Consider the following 20548-nt stretch of genomic DNA (forward strand, 5'->3'; position numbering starts at 1 on the left):
AAGGCCTGTAGGCCTAAGCCTGCAGGCCTTTGGCCTACAACCCAGCCATGTGCTCATCGTCCAACGCAGAAGATACTGGCAACAACTTCAGACGAAATCATCAAGATTTCTCCTCAACCTGCAGATCCGATGCTCCTCAGCCTAAAGGCATCTTGCAAGTATCGTACATTTGAACACTAAACAGTATTTAGTTTTAGTTTTAGATTTAGATTTAGATTTAGTATTGACTTGTAAAACTTACCTTTGTCAGCAAAGGTGTTTTATTACTGAGGAAACTGATGATTCTTTTCCAGATTGTCTTTGACTTTTTCCTATAGCTCCATTAACAGTTCCACTTCCGGTTCAACTCTATCATTGCTCATTCTTACCTACGTATGTGTGTGTCCTGCCTGTATGTTATGTGTTTGTTAGTTTAGTTATGTGTTTGTGAGATAGTTAATAGGGATTGTGCACAATACATGTTTGGTTCTGCTAATAAATCCGTCCGCTAATAAATTGCCTCTTAAGTGATTTACATCCTGACTACATGCTCTGAGTAGTATGGTACAATAAGAATGTCATTTTTCCATAACCTGGAATTTAACATTTCTTAGAATTAATAAACAATCAACGCTGAGTGTTCACTGGACGAACAGGTTAATTGATTGTAATCTTAATTTTAATGTAGCTACATCCAGTTAATCTGATTATTCATTATGAATATGTAAATCAGTTAATCATAATGAGTTATGAATAATTATTAATATTTCACCTTTGAGTTAATTCGCTACAAGGCTCCAGCCGAACTGGGGGAGGCACAACTAGCAGGGATGGCAGAGCAGACTCTGCCTAGGTAAAGACACAGGCTAATCGTGGGGAGGTTACTGTGTAGAAATACACAGACCCCGTAGGGGTCACAACATATGGCACCCAGCCAAGCACGGGCGAGTTGACGAGTGCTTGGTCTGGCATCAGACACTCCGCAATGTCTGAGCCATAGGGGGTGGCAGAGGAAGTTAACAAGGCTCACCATTGGGGAACTCGCTTGAGCAATGGACACATGTAGCCTTTGCTCCAACCCTTCTTGCAGGAAGAAAAGCATTGACCTGATCGAACATGACCGGGGGTCGTCTCGGTGAGAGGAACACCACTCGATGAATAGGTTCCACTTCAGAGCATTGAGGTTCCTCATAGAAGGAGCTCTTGCAGAAGTGATGGTGTCCACAACTGACTGGGGTTGATCACCTAGAACCTCCACGTCCCATCCAGGGACCAGACATGAAGTTTCCAGAGGTCCAGGCGGGGGTGCCATTGGGTACCCCGTCTCTGAGTCAGAAGGTCCTTTCACCAAGAAATGGGCCAGGGAGGTGCTGTAACGAGAAACATCAGTTCTGGAAACCAGGTCCGAGTGGGCCAATAGGGCGCCACTAACAGGACCTGCTCCTTGTCCTCCCTGACTTTGCACAAGAGCTGTGCGAGCAGGCTCACTGGGGGAAACGCATACTTGCGAAGGTCCCCGGGGTCAGCTGTGTGCCAGTGCGTCCGTGCCGAGAGTGCCCTCGGTCAGGGAGTAAAACTACTGGCAATGGGCTGTGTTCGGAGAGGCAAACAGATCTATCTGTGTGGCCCCGAAACGCTGCCAAATCAGCTGGACCACCAGGGGATGGAGTCTTCATTCTTCCAGAAGCGGTTGAGCTAGAATGAGCCAGTCGTTGAGATAATTGAGAATGCAAACATACTGTTCCTTGAGGGGAACAATGGTCGCCTTCACAACCTTGGTAAAGATGGACTTTGTACTGATATGACGACTCTCAAACGCAAACCGTAGAAAGGATCTGTGTCGAGGCAGAATCGAGACATGAATGTATGCGTCCTTCAGTTTGATCGCTGCAAACCAATCATGGGGACGCATGCATTCGAAAATGTGTTTCTGCATCAGCATCTTGAATGGCAGCCTGTGAAGGGACCAATTCAAGACTCGCAGATCCAAGATTTGCCGTAACCCACCGCCTTTCTTGGGTACAATGAAGTAGGGGCTGTAGAACCCTGACTTCATTTCGGCTGGAAGGACCGGCTCTATTGCATCCTTCGCCAGGAGGACCGCAATCTCCGCCCGAAGCACAGGGGCATCATTCACAGAAACACGAGTGAAGTAAACACCCCTGAACACTGAGAAACGCCGGGTGAACTGAATCGCATAGCAGAGTCTGATCGTACGGATGAGCCAGCGGGACGGGATGATAAGCGTTAACCAAGCTTCCAGACTCTGTGCCAATGGAACCAACGGCACCACAGACATAACTGGCGTGGGGCAGCGAGGCGGAGCAACGGGACCTGACTCGGACAGCAGTGCGGCTAAAAGTGGGGTCAGGCTCCACAAGTTGACAGGATGAATGTGAGACGGCACAGAAGAGGCGGCCTCAACATTCACACTGCCACCTACTGGTAAGGTGAGAGGGAGCTGAGGGTGGCAAGGCAGACTGTCGCACACCACCAGATGTGTCATCTTGGGACCTGGAGGATTGGGAAACAGCTCTTTTTGTGAAGTTGTGGGTACTGTTGGAAGCTATTTTAGAAGGGGGAAAAATTCACTCTTTGTATGGTGCTGGGATCAGCCGCAGTACGATTGTAGGTTCACACTGGTCACCTACAATCAGCACACACAGAGAAAACTGGCCCAAAATCACGGACCTGACCAATAACAATCAAAAGCTTGCAGTGAAAACAGCATTTGAGAGCTGTGTATAAGCTCACGGCTGCCACTGTGAAGTGCCATTCCACCAACACTCTCCAACAAAGAGGCTCCCAAAGGCTCGACTTTACACTGTAAGGCGATCTTCTTTTTGCAACAGGAACACAAGTGCTTGGCTCCGAAGTGAAAGACAGAGTGTGAGCACAACCACGTGACGCAAAGCTCACATGCCAATGTCCATTGGTTCGTTTAGTTACACTGGAAGGTGATAGGGCTCTCTTGCGATATCCCAATTCGTCGGTTCACTTCTGACATACGTTGAATGTGACAGACTGAAAGGGAACTGATCTCAAGGATCCTATAAAATACTATGAATGTTTGTGTAATATTCCTGATGATAGAGTGTTGGATAGAGATAGCTGAAAGTTACAAGATTAGGTTTTAGCAAATTTACACACTTAAAACACCTCAGTGATCCTATAAAATTCTATGAATGTTTGTGTAATATTTTAATTCATGATGAGGTGTGTGTGTGTGTGTGTGTGTGTGTGTGTGTGTGTGTGTGTGTGTGTGTGTGATTTGTTCTTCAGGTCTGGAGTTTAACTGCTGGTTTAATCAAGCAAGTCCCTGTTACGCAGCTCTGGGACGCAAACTCAATCTGCTGATGGTGCCGAACACTCGTAGATATGCCCTGAAGATACACAAGAGAATAAACAACACGCAAGATGATCCAGTTTGTAGAGTAAAGAATGACAGGATAAAAGAGAATCAATGTGATCTTTTTAAAAACAGACCTGAAGTGTCAGTCATTAATGGGATTCTGATAATAAACGGTGTGATCAGAGCAGATTCAGGGACTTACAGATTAGATCTCGAAGACTCAGGCGGCTCAGAAACATCTGCAGATCTTCAAGTGATTGTTGAAGGTACAGTAACTCTCTCATCAGACTCATTACAATCTCATGTTCTCCAAAGATCTCATTCTCATGCAAATCAATCAGATGAATCTCTGTGAAGGTTTTTATTCATGTAACACACAGTAAACACTCTACATACTCCAGGAATATATGAGTAGTGTGGAAGGATGGCATTCTGCTGTGTTTGTCATGTGATTGTCATGTGTCCCTCCCTCCAGCTCCTATTGGCTCAGTGGAAGTGTCAATCATCTGCTCCTCCAGTGGGGTGATGAGGGCGTCCTGCTCCTCTGATGGAGATCTGTTCCTCTTCAGCTGGACTCTGAATGGAGATCCACTGATGGATGGAAACATCATTGAACTGGATGAGGGAACTGATGGAAACATCAGCTGCAGCGTGAAGAACCACGTCAGTCACCAACAGAAGACCATTAGTGTAAAACACTGTCCTGGTGAGATGATTACTGTTCATCTATTGATATCAACAACCCAATATAGATTAAATAACTAATTGATTGATTGATTGATTGATTGATTGATTGGTGTGTCTGTGTTGTTTTCAGAGTCTGCGGTGTTTGTTCTGGTCTGGTGTTTTCAGATGATGTTTCTGTTGGGTCTGTTAGGAGGTTTTCACATCTACATGAGACACACGTCAGGTCAGAGACATTTATCATCATCATTATGGATTTGACATGCAAATATTAAGAGTGTGAAGATGATGATGAGAATCTGATGCTTTTAGGAAAGAAACAGGAAGATCAACAAGTGAGAATGAGAAGATTTAGAGAAGGACATGAACACACAGCAGAAGATTGAGGAGAGCAGCAGCAGATCTCATCACATCTATGAGAAATCACTTCAGAACGGCCAAGACTTTCACATCCATCCAACATTTATTTTACACATCTGGAGTAACTTATTTCACTTCACAAGATCTTCACAAGATAAAAACATTTTTCTTTAAGAATTGTAAATTAAATATGTGTTGAAATTGTTAAGATTAACTTGGTATTGAGTTAAATGAAAATAAAAATAATTTGAAATTATTATTTGAAGTTTTTGCAGTCAAAAGACGCAACTCATTGGATTTCAAAAGGTTTATTAAATAGAATTAGACTCAGAATAAGCTTCATTGACAGGTATATTTACACATACTAGGAATTTGTTTTAGTGACAGAAGCTCCACAATGCAACAGAGTGACAGCGACAAGACAAGACACAGATAATAAAAAGAATAATATACAAATATACAAGATAGACAAAGTGTAACAAAGCAAAAAACAATATATGATATAGACAATTTATATGTACAGTTATGATGTGTGCAAATTTGAAATATAAAGTGTTTTAAGTAAATAACGTGTAATAGTGTTGTGTGTTTGTCAAGTGTTCATGAGATGAATTGACTGAGCGAAGAAACTGTTCCTGTGTCCTGTGTCTTTCTGAAGACCTGGTGCACGTCATCTTCACTGAACTGAATTGCAGGTGTGGGGGAGACGGGGGCTACAGGAGGTGTGAATGGTGATTTTTCAAACCTGCAATAAAACTTGTTCAGATCGTCTGCCAGTTGTTGATTCTCCACAGAGATATATATACTCTTATAGCCCTCTTGTTACCATTGTTTCCTGTAACTGCTGTTTGGTGAGATCTGTTCATGATTAGTTCAAGTCAAGTTATGTTCATGTAAAGTTTATGTCTATATCTATCGATATCTATGATATCTATATCTGTTTCTCGATATCTATCATCTATTTCTGCATATGGATATTGCATATTGGGTAATACATAAACTCAAATCAGCACATTCTCACCTCTGAAAGATTATTACACTTTATCTGGAATTTATATCTCTGTGGTTTTTCAAACCGATCAGAAACTAAAGACACGTGATTTTGTTCCTCATTTTGTTTCAGTGGTTTAATATCAGGATTACTCCACATTTGTGTCTCTATGGAGAAAAACACTTTACATATTGACGTAGATAAACATCTGATGGTCAATTTTCCATTGTTAGTGATTCAGTTCCAGGCCTCGTTGATTCAAACTTGTATAAAAGTTGTCAGAAGATGTTCAAATTGTGACAGATGTTTTCTTTAGTTCATCTACTCATCAAAGCCATTTTACTTGCTCAGCGATGCTCATTTTGAGCCCTGCAGTTATAAAAAGCAACAAATGGGTGGCGAAAACAGCTTATTAACATAATAATGTCTTCATGAAAATGTGAAAATGCAGAAGCATTAGCCGATGGAAAGCCCACAGCAGGATAGAAAAGAAACATTTATGTCATTGTGCAAGACGTTCAACCCCATACTTCTGCAGTAAATGATGTCAACTTCCTCTTCTCTCAGTAGTCTGAATATATGGTGAGCACAGATGAGTGTCAGCAGATCTTGATTGTGTGACTGAAGCAGCATCTTCTCTCTTCTGCTGGATTATTGGGCTCTTTTCTGGACTCTAGAGAAATGAAGCTCATCTTTGGACTGATGCTGCTGAAAACTGCTGCATGTGAGTCGACTTTCAGATCAAACTCATCTAATGATGAAGCTCTGGAATACAGAGTTGTCTGTTTTAAGTGTTTAATTTTTTTAGTGTTTTAATAGTGTTTTCTTAAGAGTGTACAGTTAGTGGAATATTAATGTGTGAGATGGAAGAGTTTAAGTCTCAGTAAAAGAGTTCAGCATATGTGTGCCCTTACGAAAAAGAAGTGTTCTATTATTCTTTTAAACTAAAAATAATTAAGTATACTTTGTCTACTTTTTATATACTTCTCAGAAATATACTTAAAATTTCACTTAAGTACTTATACTGGCAGAAAAGTATATTTGGCCTATACTTATACTCAATCTTTTGATCTAGATATACTTAAAAGTATAATTATGTATCCTATGTTTACTTGGGTTGTAGTTGTGTTTACTCTTTTATTGAGTAGCCTATTAAATGCTTATTCATATAGTTTTACACACAGTCTTATAAACTTGTGAAAGAATATATACTAAAAATGTATTTGAAATACATTTACAGGTGCTGGTCATATAATTAGAATATCGTGAAAAAGTTAATTTTTTTTATTGTAAATTATTATTTTTTAAATTTTGATGATTGGAGCCTACAGCTCATGAAAGTCCAATATCCAGTATCTCAAAATATTAGAATATTTCCTAAGATCAATCAAAAAATGGATTTTCAAAACAGAAAAGTTCAAGTTCTTTAAAGTATGTTCATTTGTACACTCAGTACTTGGTCGGCAGCACATATTACAGCAAATGACTTGCTCCTAGCACATATTACAGCATCAGTGAAGTGTGGCATGGAAGTGATCAGCCTGTGGCACTGCTGAGGCACTATTGAGCCTTCAGATCATCTGTATATTGTTGGATCGACTGTTTCTCATCTTTCTCTTGAAAATATCCCATAGATTCAGGGGTCAGGCATGTTGGCTGGCCAATAAAGCACAGTAATATCATGGTCAGCAAACCACTTGGAAGTGGTTTTTGTACTGTGGGCAGGTGCTAAAGTCCTGCTGGAAAAGGAAATCAGCATCTCCATAAAGCTTGTTAGCAGATGGAAGCATAAAGTGCTCCAAAATCTCCTGGAAGATGGCTGCATTGACTTTGCATTTGATAAAACTTCAGAAACTTCCCACGAGACTTCAAGCAGCTTGGATTCTGTGCCTCTCCAGTCTTCCTTCAGACTCTGGGACCATGATTTCAACATGAAATGCAAAATTTACTTTTATCTGAAAAGAGGACTTTCGACCACTGTTCACTGTCCAATTCTTTTTCTCCTTAGCCCAGGTAAGATGCTTCTGACATTGTTTCTGTTTCAGAAGTGGCTTGGTAGTCCTTTTCCTGAAGATGTCTGAGTGTGGTGACTCTTGATGTGCTGACTCCGGCTTCATTCGACTCATTGTGAAGCTCTCCCAAGTGTCTGAATCTGCTTTACTTGACAGTATTTTCAAGCTTGTGGTCATCCCCGTTGCTTGTGCACCTTTGCCTACACAATTTCTTCCTTCTAGTCAACTTTGCATTTAATATGCTTTGATACATCACTCTGTAAACAGCCACCCCATTCAGTAATGACCTTCTGTGACTTACTCTCTCTGTGGAGGGTGTCAATGATTGTCTCCTGGACCATTGCCAAGTCAGCAGTCTTCCCCATTAGTGTGGTTTCAAAGAACAAGAGATACCCGGAATTTATACTGTAGGGATGGTCATTTAATGAAACTCAAATGTAAATATTATAATATTTTGAGATACTGGATTTTGGACTTTCATTAGCTGTACACTAAAAAAAAAAAAAAAAAACTTTTGAAATGTTTTACTTTACATGTAGGGAATCTAGTATAAATGAAAGTTTCATTTTTAAAAATAATTTACAATAAAAAAATGAACTTTTTCACGATATTCTAATTATATGACCAGCACCTGTATTTTGTGCTAAGTACACTACAAAAAGTACACTACTATTACATATTTATGTGCTCAATAAAAATACCCTGCAACTGTACTTTTGGTATACTAAACTGGTATACTTAAAGTATGCTAAATTGGAACAACTAATTTTGTACTTAATGCACTTTAATTGTGCTGAGGTCCAACTAAAGATATACTTAAAGGTGCCCTAGAACTTTTAAAAAAAAAAGATGTAATATAAGTCTAAGGTGTCCCCTGAATGTGTCTGTGAATTTTTTTAACTGCATATTTTGGGGCATAATTAGAAATGAGCCGATTCAGGGTGTGTGGCCCTTTAAATCTGGTGCTCCACGCCCCAAGAGCTCGCGCTTGCCTTAAAAAACATAAAAAAAAGTTCAAACAGCTAATATAACCCTCAAAATGGATCTTTACAAAGTGTTCGTCATGCAGCATGTCTAATCGCGTAAGTACAGTGTTTATTTTGATGTTTACATTTGATTCTGAATGAATTTGAGGCTGTGATCCATGGCTAATGGCTAATGCTACACTGTTGGAGAGATTTATAAAGAATAAAGTTGTGTTTATGAATTATACAGACTGCAAGTGTTTAAAAATGAAAATAGCGACGGCTCTTGTCTCCGTGAATACAGTAAGAAACAATGGTAAATTTAATCACATTTAACAGTACATTAGCAACATGCTAATGAAACATTTAGAAAGACAATTTACAAATATCACTAAAAATATCATGTAATCATGGATCATGTCAGTTATTATCGCTCCATCTGCCATTTTTCGCTATTGTTCTTGCTTGCTTACCTAGTCTGATGATTCAGCTGTGCACAGATCCAGACGTTAATACTGGCTGCCCTTGTCTAATGCCTTGAACATGGGCTGGCATATGCAAATATTGGGGGCGTACATATTAATGATCCCGACTGTTATGTAACAGTCGGTGTTATGTTGAAATTCGCCTGTTCTTCGGAGGTCTTTTAAACAAATGAGATTTATATAAGAAGGAGGAAACAATGGAGTCTGAAACTCACTGTATGTCATTTCCATGTACTGAACTCTTGTTATTCAACTATGCCAAGGTAAATTCAATTTTTGAATCTAGGGCACCTTTAAGTATATCTGATTTTGTTAAAGTGTAACTATTACAAGTATACTCTAGGTATAATTTAAAGACTGATATTATACAAACATCATACAATCCTTATTAATAATGATATTAAAACTTTTTTTTTCAGGCATAATATTAAGAAATGTGCATTGTCCAATAAAGAAACACTCCAAATAAAGTTTAATTATAATTTTATATTAGTAAGTCTTAAATGGATTTTAAGTATACTTAGTATGAAATGAATGTATTTTAAATAGATTTAGCTATAGTTTGTTTGAAAATATTGATTTATAAAGAAAACCGTCATGTTCCTAATTCTGAGTATCTGAATTGTTGTGTCCACTGGTAGTGTACATAGGAATTTACTTCAAATCTACTTCACTCTTTCCCCGACACTGACTGAATTTTCAGGCTACCAGTGTTTTCACTGTCATACAGTAGGGGGTGCTATTACGCTTCTTCTGAAGGAGTACAGAATTTCTGGATCAAAACACAGGAGAAGAAGAAGCTAAACAAATGATAGGTCTACAAACAGGTCTACCTGTTTTGCTGAATCGATTCTCCACTGAGGGTGGAGTCTCCTCTATCTATATCTGACTGAGCACTGACTAAGATGAGCTGTCATACTCACCAGGTTCAAATCCATACTGAGAAAAGAGATGCTCTGCATGGGAGAGAGCTTGCTCTTTTCCCAGCTGACCTGAAGCCCTGAGCACCAGGTCCCTGTGTGCACACAACAGATCTCGAGAGTGATCAAGAATGATCCAGTCGTCGAGATAATTGAGAATGTGGATGCCCACTTCCCCTAATGGGAAAAGAGCAGCTTCTGCGACTTTCATAAAGACACAAGATGACAGGGATAGTCCGAAGCAGAGGATCTTGAACTGATATGCCTAACCCTCAAAAGCAAACCGAAGTCCTTTGTCCTGATAAGCCAGCACTATGGGTTGGGACGTGCCAACCATGCATTCAGCCTCCTGACCAATGGTATTAGCTTAATTGACATACCCGCATCAGGGCAGCAAAATGGAGCACTGGTCGCCACATTGTAAGGTGTAGTGTCCCATAACTGTGACTGTGGGTGCATACAGACACCTACCTTGCTCCTTATATCCTGACTGCAACTGGCCCGAGACAGGTGAGGAAGCTGTGTGTCCCCCTGATGTGTCATACTGGCTGGAGAGGGAATATGTGTGAATCGCAACTGAACATTAGGAAGGGAGATTCTCGCATACAACCTGGTCATGTTGCGAGATGTGTAACCCAGGGAAGTAGGATATTGCTCTTTTTCCAATAATGTGGGTACCGTCACCACTGGGGCAGACAGCAAGATGGAAATTTGCACTGGTTTCCCCCTGGCCCTTCCCAGGCGGGCGCCCTCGGCAATGAGAAGTGCTAGCCGACGTGGCCTTGTGGATTCCTGAAGGATCAGTGCAGGAAACATCTGAGGTGACTCCCTCTTTTACCAGAAAGGAGAGTCGTGACCGCAAACCATAAATACACAAGCTGAAAGACATGTTTAAAAAGACTCTTTCCACTAGCCTTTTTTCTCTTTTAGAGAAAAGCTGTTTTTTGTTGTTGTTGTTGTTGTTGTTTTTTTTGCTTGTTTGCTGAAGCGACCAGCGGCCACAGCAAACCAACTCGAGGTGAGTGGCTGAAGATATCCACTCAGCTTTGAAGAACAAATCTGATTGTCAGCTTATATACCCGTAAGTCCCTGGTGTGGCCAGTCATGCAAACTCCACACACCGATTTCATTGGCCTTTGCTGAAGCATCAGATGTGTTTGAGGCTCCCAAGAGTGACCCCTAGTGTCTTCACTTGACACTACGTCAAAGTAAATGACAGAGAGGGAACTGTACTTGTTAAACCATTTCATGGGGGTTTTGATTGTTAGGTGATTTGAGAGCTGAGATCTTTAAACACATTTATACTTTCTCTCTCTCTCTCTCTCTGTCTGTGTGTGTGTGTTTTGTTCTTCAGGTCTGGAGTTTAACTGCAGGTTTAATCAGTCAGATCCCTGTTACGCAGCTCTGGGACACAAACTCAATCTGCTGATGGTGGACACTAGTAGATATGACCTGAAGATACTAAAGATAATAAACTACAACTCAGATGATCCAGATTGTAGAGTAAAGAATGACAGGATAAAGGAGAATGAATGTGATCTTTTTAATAACAGACCTGAAGTGTCATTCATTAATGGGATTCTGATAATAAATCGTGTGATCAGAGCAGATTCAGGGACTTACAGATTAGAAGTCTTTGGCTCAGATGGCAGAAAAACAACTAAATATCTTCAAGTGATTGTTGAAGGTACAGTAACTCTCTCATCAGACTCATTACAATCTCATGTTCTCCAAAGATCTCACTCTCATGCAAATCAATCAGATGAATCTCTGTGAAGGTTTTTATTCATGTAACACACAGTAAACACACTACATACTCCAGGAATATATGAGTAGTGTGGAAGGATGGCATTCTGCTGTGTTTATCATGTGACTGTCATGTGTCCCTCCCTCCAGCTCCTATTGGCTCAGTGGAAGTGTCAATCATCTACTCCTCCTGTGGGCTGATGAGGGTGTTCTGCTCCTCTGATGGGGATCCGCGCCTCTTCAGCTGGACTCTGAATGGAGATCCACTGATGGATGGAAACATCATTGATCTGGATGAGGGAACTGATGGAAACATCAGCTGCAGCGTGAAGAACCACGTCAGTCACCGACAGAAGACCGTTAGACTCAGGGACCTGCAGAGAGTTCCTCAGGGGCACAAATGTAAAAATGGGTATATATTTCTATCACTTACAATATAGCAATATACAGTACTGGTCTGGACACATTATGAATTTTAATGTTTTTGAAAGAAGTCTTATGCTCATCAAGCCTGCATTTATTTGATCAAAAATACAGAAACAAAACAGTTTTAAATAATGGTTTTCTATTTTAATGTACTCTAAAATATAATTATTCCTGTGATCAAAGCTGAATTTTCAGCATCATTACTCCAGTCTTCAGTGTCACATGATCCTTCAGAAATCAATGTTATGTGATTTATCAATGTTGGAAACAGTTTTGCTGCTTATTTTTTTATATACTTTTTTCAGGATACATTGATGAATAAAAAGATAAAAAAGAACAGCAATTATTCAAATCTTTTCCAACTGTAACAGATGGGACGGGACAATGGAGTTGGAGATCCACATGCACGCTTTATTAATAAGAGCGTAGTCGTACAGGCAGAGGTCAAACACCAGCAAACAGATACAAGAGGGCAAGGCAAAAGAGTAGTCCAAAACACAGGCCGAGGTCAAGACAGGCAGCAAACGATCATCATACAAGGAATCAGTCCAGGGTCAAAAACACAGGCTAGGCAGAACAAGGAACAGACGGAAATACACGGAAAACAAGGCAGAAACAATACCAAAGAGCTTAGAACCCAAGAGGCGACACTCTGATACTTTTTGGGTAACAGCCACTAGATGGCGCTCCGGTAGTGCGGCCGCCATTATGGGGTGAAAAAACTAACTGGACCATTGAATCCTTCACATCTTACGCACCCAAAATTGGTGAATTTCACTGCCAAATCAGAAGCGCAATAGAAGTTTTTTTTAAATTACGTCACCAGTAAATTGTATGATCCTACAGTAAATGTTGTATTGTCTTATATATGTTTTATTTTACCAGTTGTGGAATCCAACCATTCATCCATTTGAGGTTACGTAGTTAGCCTACTTTATTGAGTATTTCCATTTTATGCAACTTTACACATTTATTAATAGTAAATTAATACATTTAAGATCATCATGTTTGCAGCGAACAATATATTTCAGACCTAGTGGAGTAATAGTGATACTGAGACACGACCTAGGAAGTTAGGGAGCTGTTTGAGACACAGGGTTTGAAAGTACTCAGCAATATGTGTGTGTTAGAGTGCAGCTTATAAAGTGTCACTGATAAGAAACAGGTGTGAGTGCATGATTGGTTCCTAGGTGGGGGATTGTGGGAAATTAAGTCCATATAACCAAGTAGATTAACACAAACCCAGGGCACACGTAACACCAACAATATAAATCTTAACTATCATATTTGCTGAATAAATGTATCAATTTCTTTTAAAAAAGAAAGAAAAAACAATTAGTGACCCCAAATTTTTGAATGGTAGTGTATATTGTTACAAAAGATTTCTATTTTAAATAAATGCTGTTCTTTTAACTTTTTATTCATCAAGGAATCCTGAAAAAAAGTGTTACTGGTTATAACAAATATGAAGCAGCACAACTGTTTCCAACATTGATAATAAATCATCATATCAGAATGATTTCTGAAGGATCATGTGACACTGAAGACTGGAATAAGGATGCTGAAAATTCAGCTTTAAACACAGGAATAAACTGTATTTTAAAGCATATTTAAAAGGAAAATCATTATTTTAAAGGTGCCATAGAATGCTTTTTCACAAGATGTAATATAAGTCTAAGGTGTGCTCTGAATGTGTCTGTGAAGTTTCAGCTCAAAATACCCCATAAATTTTTTATTATTCATTTTTTTAACTGCCTATTTTGGGGCATCATTATAAATGCGCCGATTCAGCGCGCTTCCCCTTTAAATCCTCACGCTCCCCGCCCCAAACTCGCAACTCTGTAATACATTGCATAAACAAAGTTCACACAGCTAATATAACCGGCAAAATGGATCTTTATAAAGTGTTCGTCATGCAGCATATCAGATCATGTGAGTACAGTATTTATTAGGATGTTTATTTGATTCTGAATGAGTTTGATAGTGCTCCGTGGCTAAAGCTAACATTACACACTGTTGGAGAGATTTATAAAGAATGAAGTTGTGTTTATGAATTATACAGACTGCAAGTGTTTAAAAATGAAAATAACGACAGTCTTGTCTCCATGAATACAGTAATAAACGATGGTAACTTTAACCACATTTAACAGTACATTAGCAACATGCTAACGAAACATTTAGAAAGACAATTTACAAATATCACTAAAAATATCATGTTATCATGGATCATGTCAGTTATTATTGCTCCATCTGCCATTTTCCGCTATTGTTCTTGCTTGCTTACCTAGTCTGATGATTCAGCTGTGCAGATCCAGACGTTAATACTGGCTGCCCTTGTCTAATGCCTTGAACATGAGCTGGCATATGCAAATATTGGGGGCGTACATATTAATGATCCCGACTGTTACGTAACAGTCGGTGTTATGTTGAGATTCGCCTGTTCTTCGGAGGTCTTTTAAACAAATGAGATTTACATAAGAAGGAGGAAACAATGGAGTTTGAAACTCAATGTATGTCTTTTCCATGTACTGAACTCTTGTTATTCAACTATGCCAAGATAAATTCAATTTTCAATTCTAGGGCACCTTTAAATTCTAATAATATTTCACAATTTTTTTGATCAAATAAATGCAGGCTTGATGAGCATGAGAGACTTCTTACAAAAACATTAATAGTAATGTGTCCAAACTTTTGACCTGTACTGTATCTCCATTTCATGTGTTCTTGCCAGCCTACGTTTCACATTACAGGCCAGTAGGTGGCACTTGGGCTTCATTTAACCAACTATGGTTGTTTCATCAAATGGATATCATTGTGCAGTAAGTAAATACAAGTTGAAGTAAATTGAAAAGTAATGCGACTTCTAGTGCTGTGAGGTTTTGTGTAGTGCTTTGTAGTAATTTCACATCTGATTTTTAAGCGACGCAATTCAATTGTAAAATGAACCAAACTGCAGATCAAGATCACTCCACAAATGCAAATTCTTCTGTCCATTCAGTGGCCAGAGATGGGCACAAATACATCAAAAATTATTTAGTTACAAATTACGAATACTTACTTAATGTATTTAAACAAAATACAAAATACTGCACAATTTTCACATTCATTTGAAGTGTGAGAGTAACAGAGGAGTTAGATACACATAAGAGAGTTGCTCTCAGTTGCAGTGTAATATCCAAAGCATTTGACAACTATAACAACTATTTAACAGTAGCATTCAAGAAAGAAATGATACAGAAAATAAATAATCAAAAGTAAAACACTGCACATTCCTCAGTGTATGAATTAAATATATCATATTATTAAAAATAGATTGATGATCCTTATAAAGATATTAAACTTATTCAGTCAGGACTCAGGAGCAGTGATTTTCTCTTTTTCTTTTGTTGCTTGATTGAAGAGCATATTGCAGTTTTTTTTTTAATGAATATACCTTGTACGAAAATACCATGTGAAAAGTTAAAGCATGATTTAAAAATGTTTTACAGGACATGAGGACACAAATTTAGTAGATAAAGTGACTGTTTCTTTTCTTTTGTGCCCATCTCTGGCTACTGACTGTTTTCATTTTTCTAACATTGCTGAATACAAATTATGTACACAAACGCATACAGTCTCGCACTTCACAAAACAGTTTTGAATTATGTGCTGGTAATGTAAATACCCCAATTTCATTCATGCCATGTATGTACATTCAAGTTCACTCAACTACATACTCATGACATCAAATACATCCTCACACTATCAGTGAATCGGCAGGAATACTCATAACACATAATTAATGAATAAAGGATAACATGAAATACGTACAATAACACTACTGTCTGTGGTTCGGCCGCCGACAGGAGACATGATGGGCATGGATCCGTCAGAGATGCAGCTCAACAAAAACGTGAACTGTTTTAACATTTGCTAAGTACCAAATCAGTCATGATGAGAAACCGCTATATCACATAACGTTAGTGTGGACGGATATTAACGAGTGTGACATATGCCTGATCAAAGCTTATTGGTTTCTGTTATTGGTAAAATCAATACTCCTAGGTGACCAATACTAGCTTTGCTGTTGTCTCATAAATCATAATAATCTGCACAATATTGTGATCTGAGAACAGTATCGATTGCTAACATGTATCTATAAGCTAACGCTGGTCTCTTTCCAAGACTCCTGCCCTGTTCCAAAGACTATAGATATAGAAAGACAGTTGACTCCTATTAGTTAATGGGAGAAAATGCAATGTGCAATATGGCGGAATACGTCGTCCGGTCTTCTAAGTAAAAGAGATAATTTGGACATCTTCATCCTGTTCAAAAGTTTTCACCCCCTGACTCTTAATGCGTCGTGTTTTATTCTGGAGCATCAGTGAATGTTTGAACCTTTTTTAATAGTTGAGTTTGAGTCCCTCAGTCGTCCTCAGTGTGAAAAGACGGATCTCAAAATCATTCAGTCACTTCTGGAAAGGGTTCAAATATACAAAAGATGCTGGAAAACTGAAGAATCTGCAGGAGCTGGAGGATTTTTCTGAAGAACAGAGCTCAGTTTAAAGGATTAGTCCACTTTTAAATACACTTTTCCTGATAAATTTACTCACCCCCATGTCATCCAAGATGTTCATGTCTTTCTTTCTTCAGTCGAAAAGAGGTTTTTGAGGAAAACATTCCAGGATTTTTCTCCTTACAGTGGATTTCTACCAACAGATTGAAGGTCCAAATTACAGTTTCAGTGCAGCTTCAAGGGCTTTAAACGATACCAGATGAGTAATAAGGGTTTTATCTAGCGAATCGATCGGACATTTTCGGAAAAAATACAACCGTTTATGCTTTATAAACAAAATATCGCCGTGAACGTACTTTCCGCTTCCGCATTCTTCATAACGTTTACGCTGAATGTCCTACGCCTTCCCTATTCTACTTACGGAACGAACGCGGCGCCATTCTGCTTTCTTTTGAACTCTAATTATGTGAATGTTTTGTCAGATTGTGATTTAAGATGAGAGATCTTTATACACATTTACTCTCTCTCTCTCTCTGTGTTTGTGTGTGTGCGCATTTTTGTGATTTATGAGGACACAAATGTGTATAATGTCATGGGTATTACACTGGTATTACGACGTAAACATGAAGTATGAGGACATTTCATGAGTCCTTATATTTAAAATAGCTTTAAAAACACTAATCAATGTTTTATTAAAAAAGTAAAAATGCAGAATATTTGATGGTTAGGTTTAGGGGTAGGGGGAGAGAATGTACAGTTTGTACAGTATAAAAACCATTACGCCTATGGAATGACCCCACTTTGATAGCAAAACAAACCTGTGTGTGTTTGTGTTCTTCAGGTTCGGAGTTTCACTGCAGTTTTAATCAGCCAAAACCCTGTTACGCAACTCTGGGAGACAAACTCAAATTGCTGTTGGTGCTGGATCCTAGTAGATATGACCTGAAGATATTAAAAAGAATGAACAATACACAAGATGATCCAGTTTGTAGAGTAAAGACTGACAAGATGAAGAAGAGGGAATGTGATCTTTTCAATAACAGACCTGAAGTGTCATTCACTAATGGGATTCTGATAATAAACAGTGTGATCAGAGCAGATTCAGGGAATTACAGATTGGAAGTCTTTGGCTCAGACGGCACAATAACACCTGGAGATCTTCAAGTGATTGTTGAAGGTACAGTAACTCTCTCATCAGACTCATTACAATCTCATGTTCTCCAAAGATCTCACTCTCATGCAAATCAATCAGATGAATCTCTGTGAAGGTTTTCATTCATGTAACACACAGTAAACACACTACATACTCCAGGAATATATGAGTAGTGTGGAAGGATGGCATCATATATGTTCATCGATTGATTCTGTCTGTGTTGTTTTCAGAGAGTTCAGTGTCTGTGGTGTTTGTTCTGGTCTGGTGTTTTCAGATGATGTTTCTGTTGGGTCTGTTAGGAGGTTTTCACATCTACATGAGACACACGTCAGGTCAGAGACATTTATCATCATCATTATGGATTTGACATGCAAATATTAAGAGTGTGAAGATGATGATGAGAATCTGATGCTTTTAGGAAAGAAACAGGAAGATCAACAAGTGAGAATGAGCAGATTTAGAGAAGGACATGAACACACAGCAGAAGATTGAGGAGAGCAGCAGCAGATCTCATCACATCTATGAGAAATCACTTCAGAACGACCAAGACTTTCAAATCCATACAACATTTATTTTACACATCTGGAGTCACTTTCACAAGATCTTTGTCATTATAGAATATTGCAAAACACATTGTTCTTCAAGAATTGTAAATTAAATATGTTTAAACTGTAAACTGTTTAAACTGTTAAAACAATGTTTTAACTGTATTTAGTTAAAATGTGAAATTAAACTGTTTTTGCAGTCAAGACACAGCGTACATGAATTAAATTTAAACAAGTCTGCAATATAAAAGCAATAAATCTAAATAGATATCAAATTAAAAAAAATAACTTTAGTAAATGAGTCCAGCTGTAACTCTTGTCTCCTCCTTGCTTCCTTTAGCTTCTCTATCGTCAGTTTTTTTGAGTCAGAAACTTTAATGACAAGCACTTTTTCAGCACCAGATTTGCATGCACTGAATTCACATCTTTAAATGTCCTGGAGCTTTTTAAGTTTCTGTGAATGTTTCTGCATTATGCATATCGATTCCATATACACTATATTGTCAAAAGTTTTGGGACGCCTGCCTTTACGTGCACATGAACTTTAATGACATCCCATTCTTTCTTTTTTTTGAAATATTTTATTTATTTACATTTTCAAATTAAACAACAAACAAACAAACAGGGCCCAGATGCAGTTATTGCCAGTTGTTACAGTCACATTTAGTACAGAAGTGGGAGGAAAAGTTGTTGCTACAGGAACACAATTAGTTTACTATATTTTAGTTTTTTCAAAATGAGTTAGGAATGGATTCCAAGAACGGGAAAACGTGTCCATTTGACTAATGCAAAGTTTTTCCATTTGTATTATGGATAGCATATCAACAATCCATACCTGAAAGGAGGGAGGAGAGGAAGACTTCCATTCCTTAAATATCAGTCTCTTGGCAACTATCAATCCCAGTTCCAATGGTTGCCGCATTGTAGTTGGAATTGCCCCTGTTATTTGTGAGCAGCCAAAAATAGCAAGTCCAGGCTCGGGCTGAAGGGGCCTCTGATATGCTTTGGAGTACCAGTCGAATATTTTAGACCAAAAGTTTGTCAATGAAGAGCAAGACCAAAAAGCATGGGACAGTGTACCCTCTGACATATTGCATCTATCACACACTGGGGAAACTGATGGATATATTCTATGTAACCTGACTTTGGAATAATGTAAGCGATGGACAATCTTAAATTGAATTAATTGGAGTCCGCTGTTTATAGAGCAGGAATAAATGTTAGACAAACAGGCGTTCCACATGGATTCAGATAGTTCCACACCTAACTCTTCTTTCCAAGCATCCCTAGTTCTCCCAGTGTGCACAGCAATACAGTCATCAAATAGAAGTACAATTCTCGAAATGAGACGCTTGGAGAAAGGAGGGCTCTTACAAATGTCATAAATTTCATGCTCCAGGGGTAGATTTTGAAAATCTTCAATTTTTGATTGGGTGTAATGCCTAACCTGCAAATACCGAAAGAAGTGGGAATTAGAAAGATCATATTTTTCTTTCAGTTGGTTGAATGATGCAAATTTACCATCAATGTACAGATTATTAAGCGAGACCAAGCCCTTCCTTCTCCAGTCATGATAAGCTATGTCATGCCAGGGAGGCAGAAAATTATGGTTAAAGCATATAGGTGTTTGTACCGATGTATTTGGTAATTTTAGAAAGCACCTAACTTGATTTAAAATTCTTACTGACTGTTTTACCACAAAGCATAAATTCTTATAGGACTCTGGCTTTTTAAACTTGGAAAATAACATAGCTGGCAATGAAGAGTTATTCACAGAGTTGGCCTCCACCTTAAGCCACAAAGAGGTTGCAAGCGGCTGATTATCCAAGGATCCTTGTTGCCAGAACATTAATGCCCTTACATTGGCAGCCCAGTAATAATGTTTAAATAAAGGCCCACCCTTTGCAGCTATAACAGCATCAACTCTTCTGGGAAGGTTTTCCACAAGGTTTAGGAGTGTGTTTATGGGAATTTTTGACCATTCTTCTAGAAGTGCATTTGTGAGGTCAGGCAGTGATGTTGCCGAGAAGGCCTGGCTCACAGTCTCCGCTCTAATTCATCCCAAAGGTGTTCTGCCGGGTTGAGGTCAGGACTCTGTGCAGGCAAGTTCCTCCACACCAAACTCACTCATCCATGTCTTTATGGAGCTTGCTTTGTGCACTGGTGCGCAGTCATGTTGGAGCAGGAAGGGGCCATCCCCAAACTTTTCCCACAAAGTTGGGAGCCAAGCTGTCTTGGTATGCTGAAGCATTAAGAGTTCCTTTCACTGGAACTAAGGGTTCAAGCCCAACCCCTGAAAATCAACCCCAAACCATAATCCCCCTCCACCAAACTTTGCACTTGGCACAATGCAGTCAGGCAAGTACCGTTCTCCTGGCAACCGCCAAACCCAGACTCATCCATCGGATTGCCAGACAGAGAAGCGTGATTGGTCA

General features: G+C 39.0%; 2 protein-coding genes across 2 annotated transcripts in view; both read left to right on the forward strand.

The window, feature by feature from the left end:
* LOC125261134 overlaps positions 1-4953 on the forward strand; it is a 31243-nt gene extending 26290 nt beyond the window's left edge. The window contains exons 3-6 of the mRNA XM_048179735.1: positions 3471-3597; positions 3807-4037; positions 4149-4241; positions 4328-4953. Coding sequence (XP_048035692.1) covers positions 3471-3597; positions 3807-4037; positions 4149-4241; positions 4328-4401 — 525 coding nt within the window. The 3' untranslated portion in view covers positions 4402-4953. The remainder of the gene's footprint in view (positions 1-3470; positions 3598-3806; positions 4038-4148; positions 4242-4327) is intronic.
* An 896-nt stretch (positions 4954-5849) lies between these two features.
* On the forward strand, positions 5850-18686 carry LOC125261132. The gene is made up of 6 exons (XM_048179732.1): positions 5850-6090; positions 11103-11435; positions 11645-11896; positions 17257-17592; positions 17799-17900; positions 17987-18686. Exons 1-6 carry the CDS (start codon positions 6048-6050, stop codon positions 18058-18060), a joined length of 1140 nt encoding a protein of 379 aa, XP_048035689.1. The 5' UTR covers positions 5850-6047; the 3' UTR covers positions 18061-18686.
* Positions 18687-20548: the final 1862 nt, after the last annotated feature.

The sequence above is a fragment of the Megalobrama amblycephala genome, unplaced genomic scaffold, assembly GCF_018812025.1.
Source record: "Megalobrama amblycephala isolate DHTTF-2021 unplaced genomic scaffold, ASM1881202v1 scaffold331, whole genome shotgun sequence".
NCBI lineage: Eukaryota > Metazoa > Chordata > Actinopteri > Cypriniformes > Xenocyprididae > Megalobrama > Megalobrama amblycephala.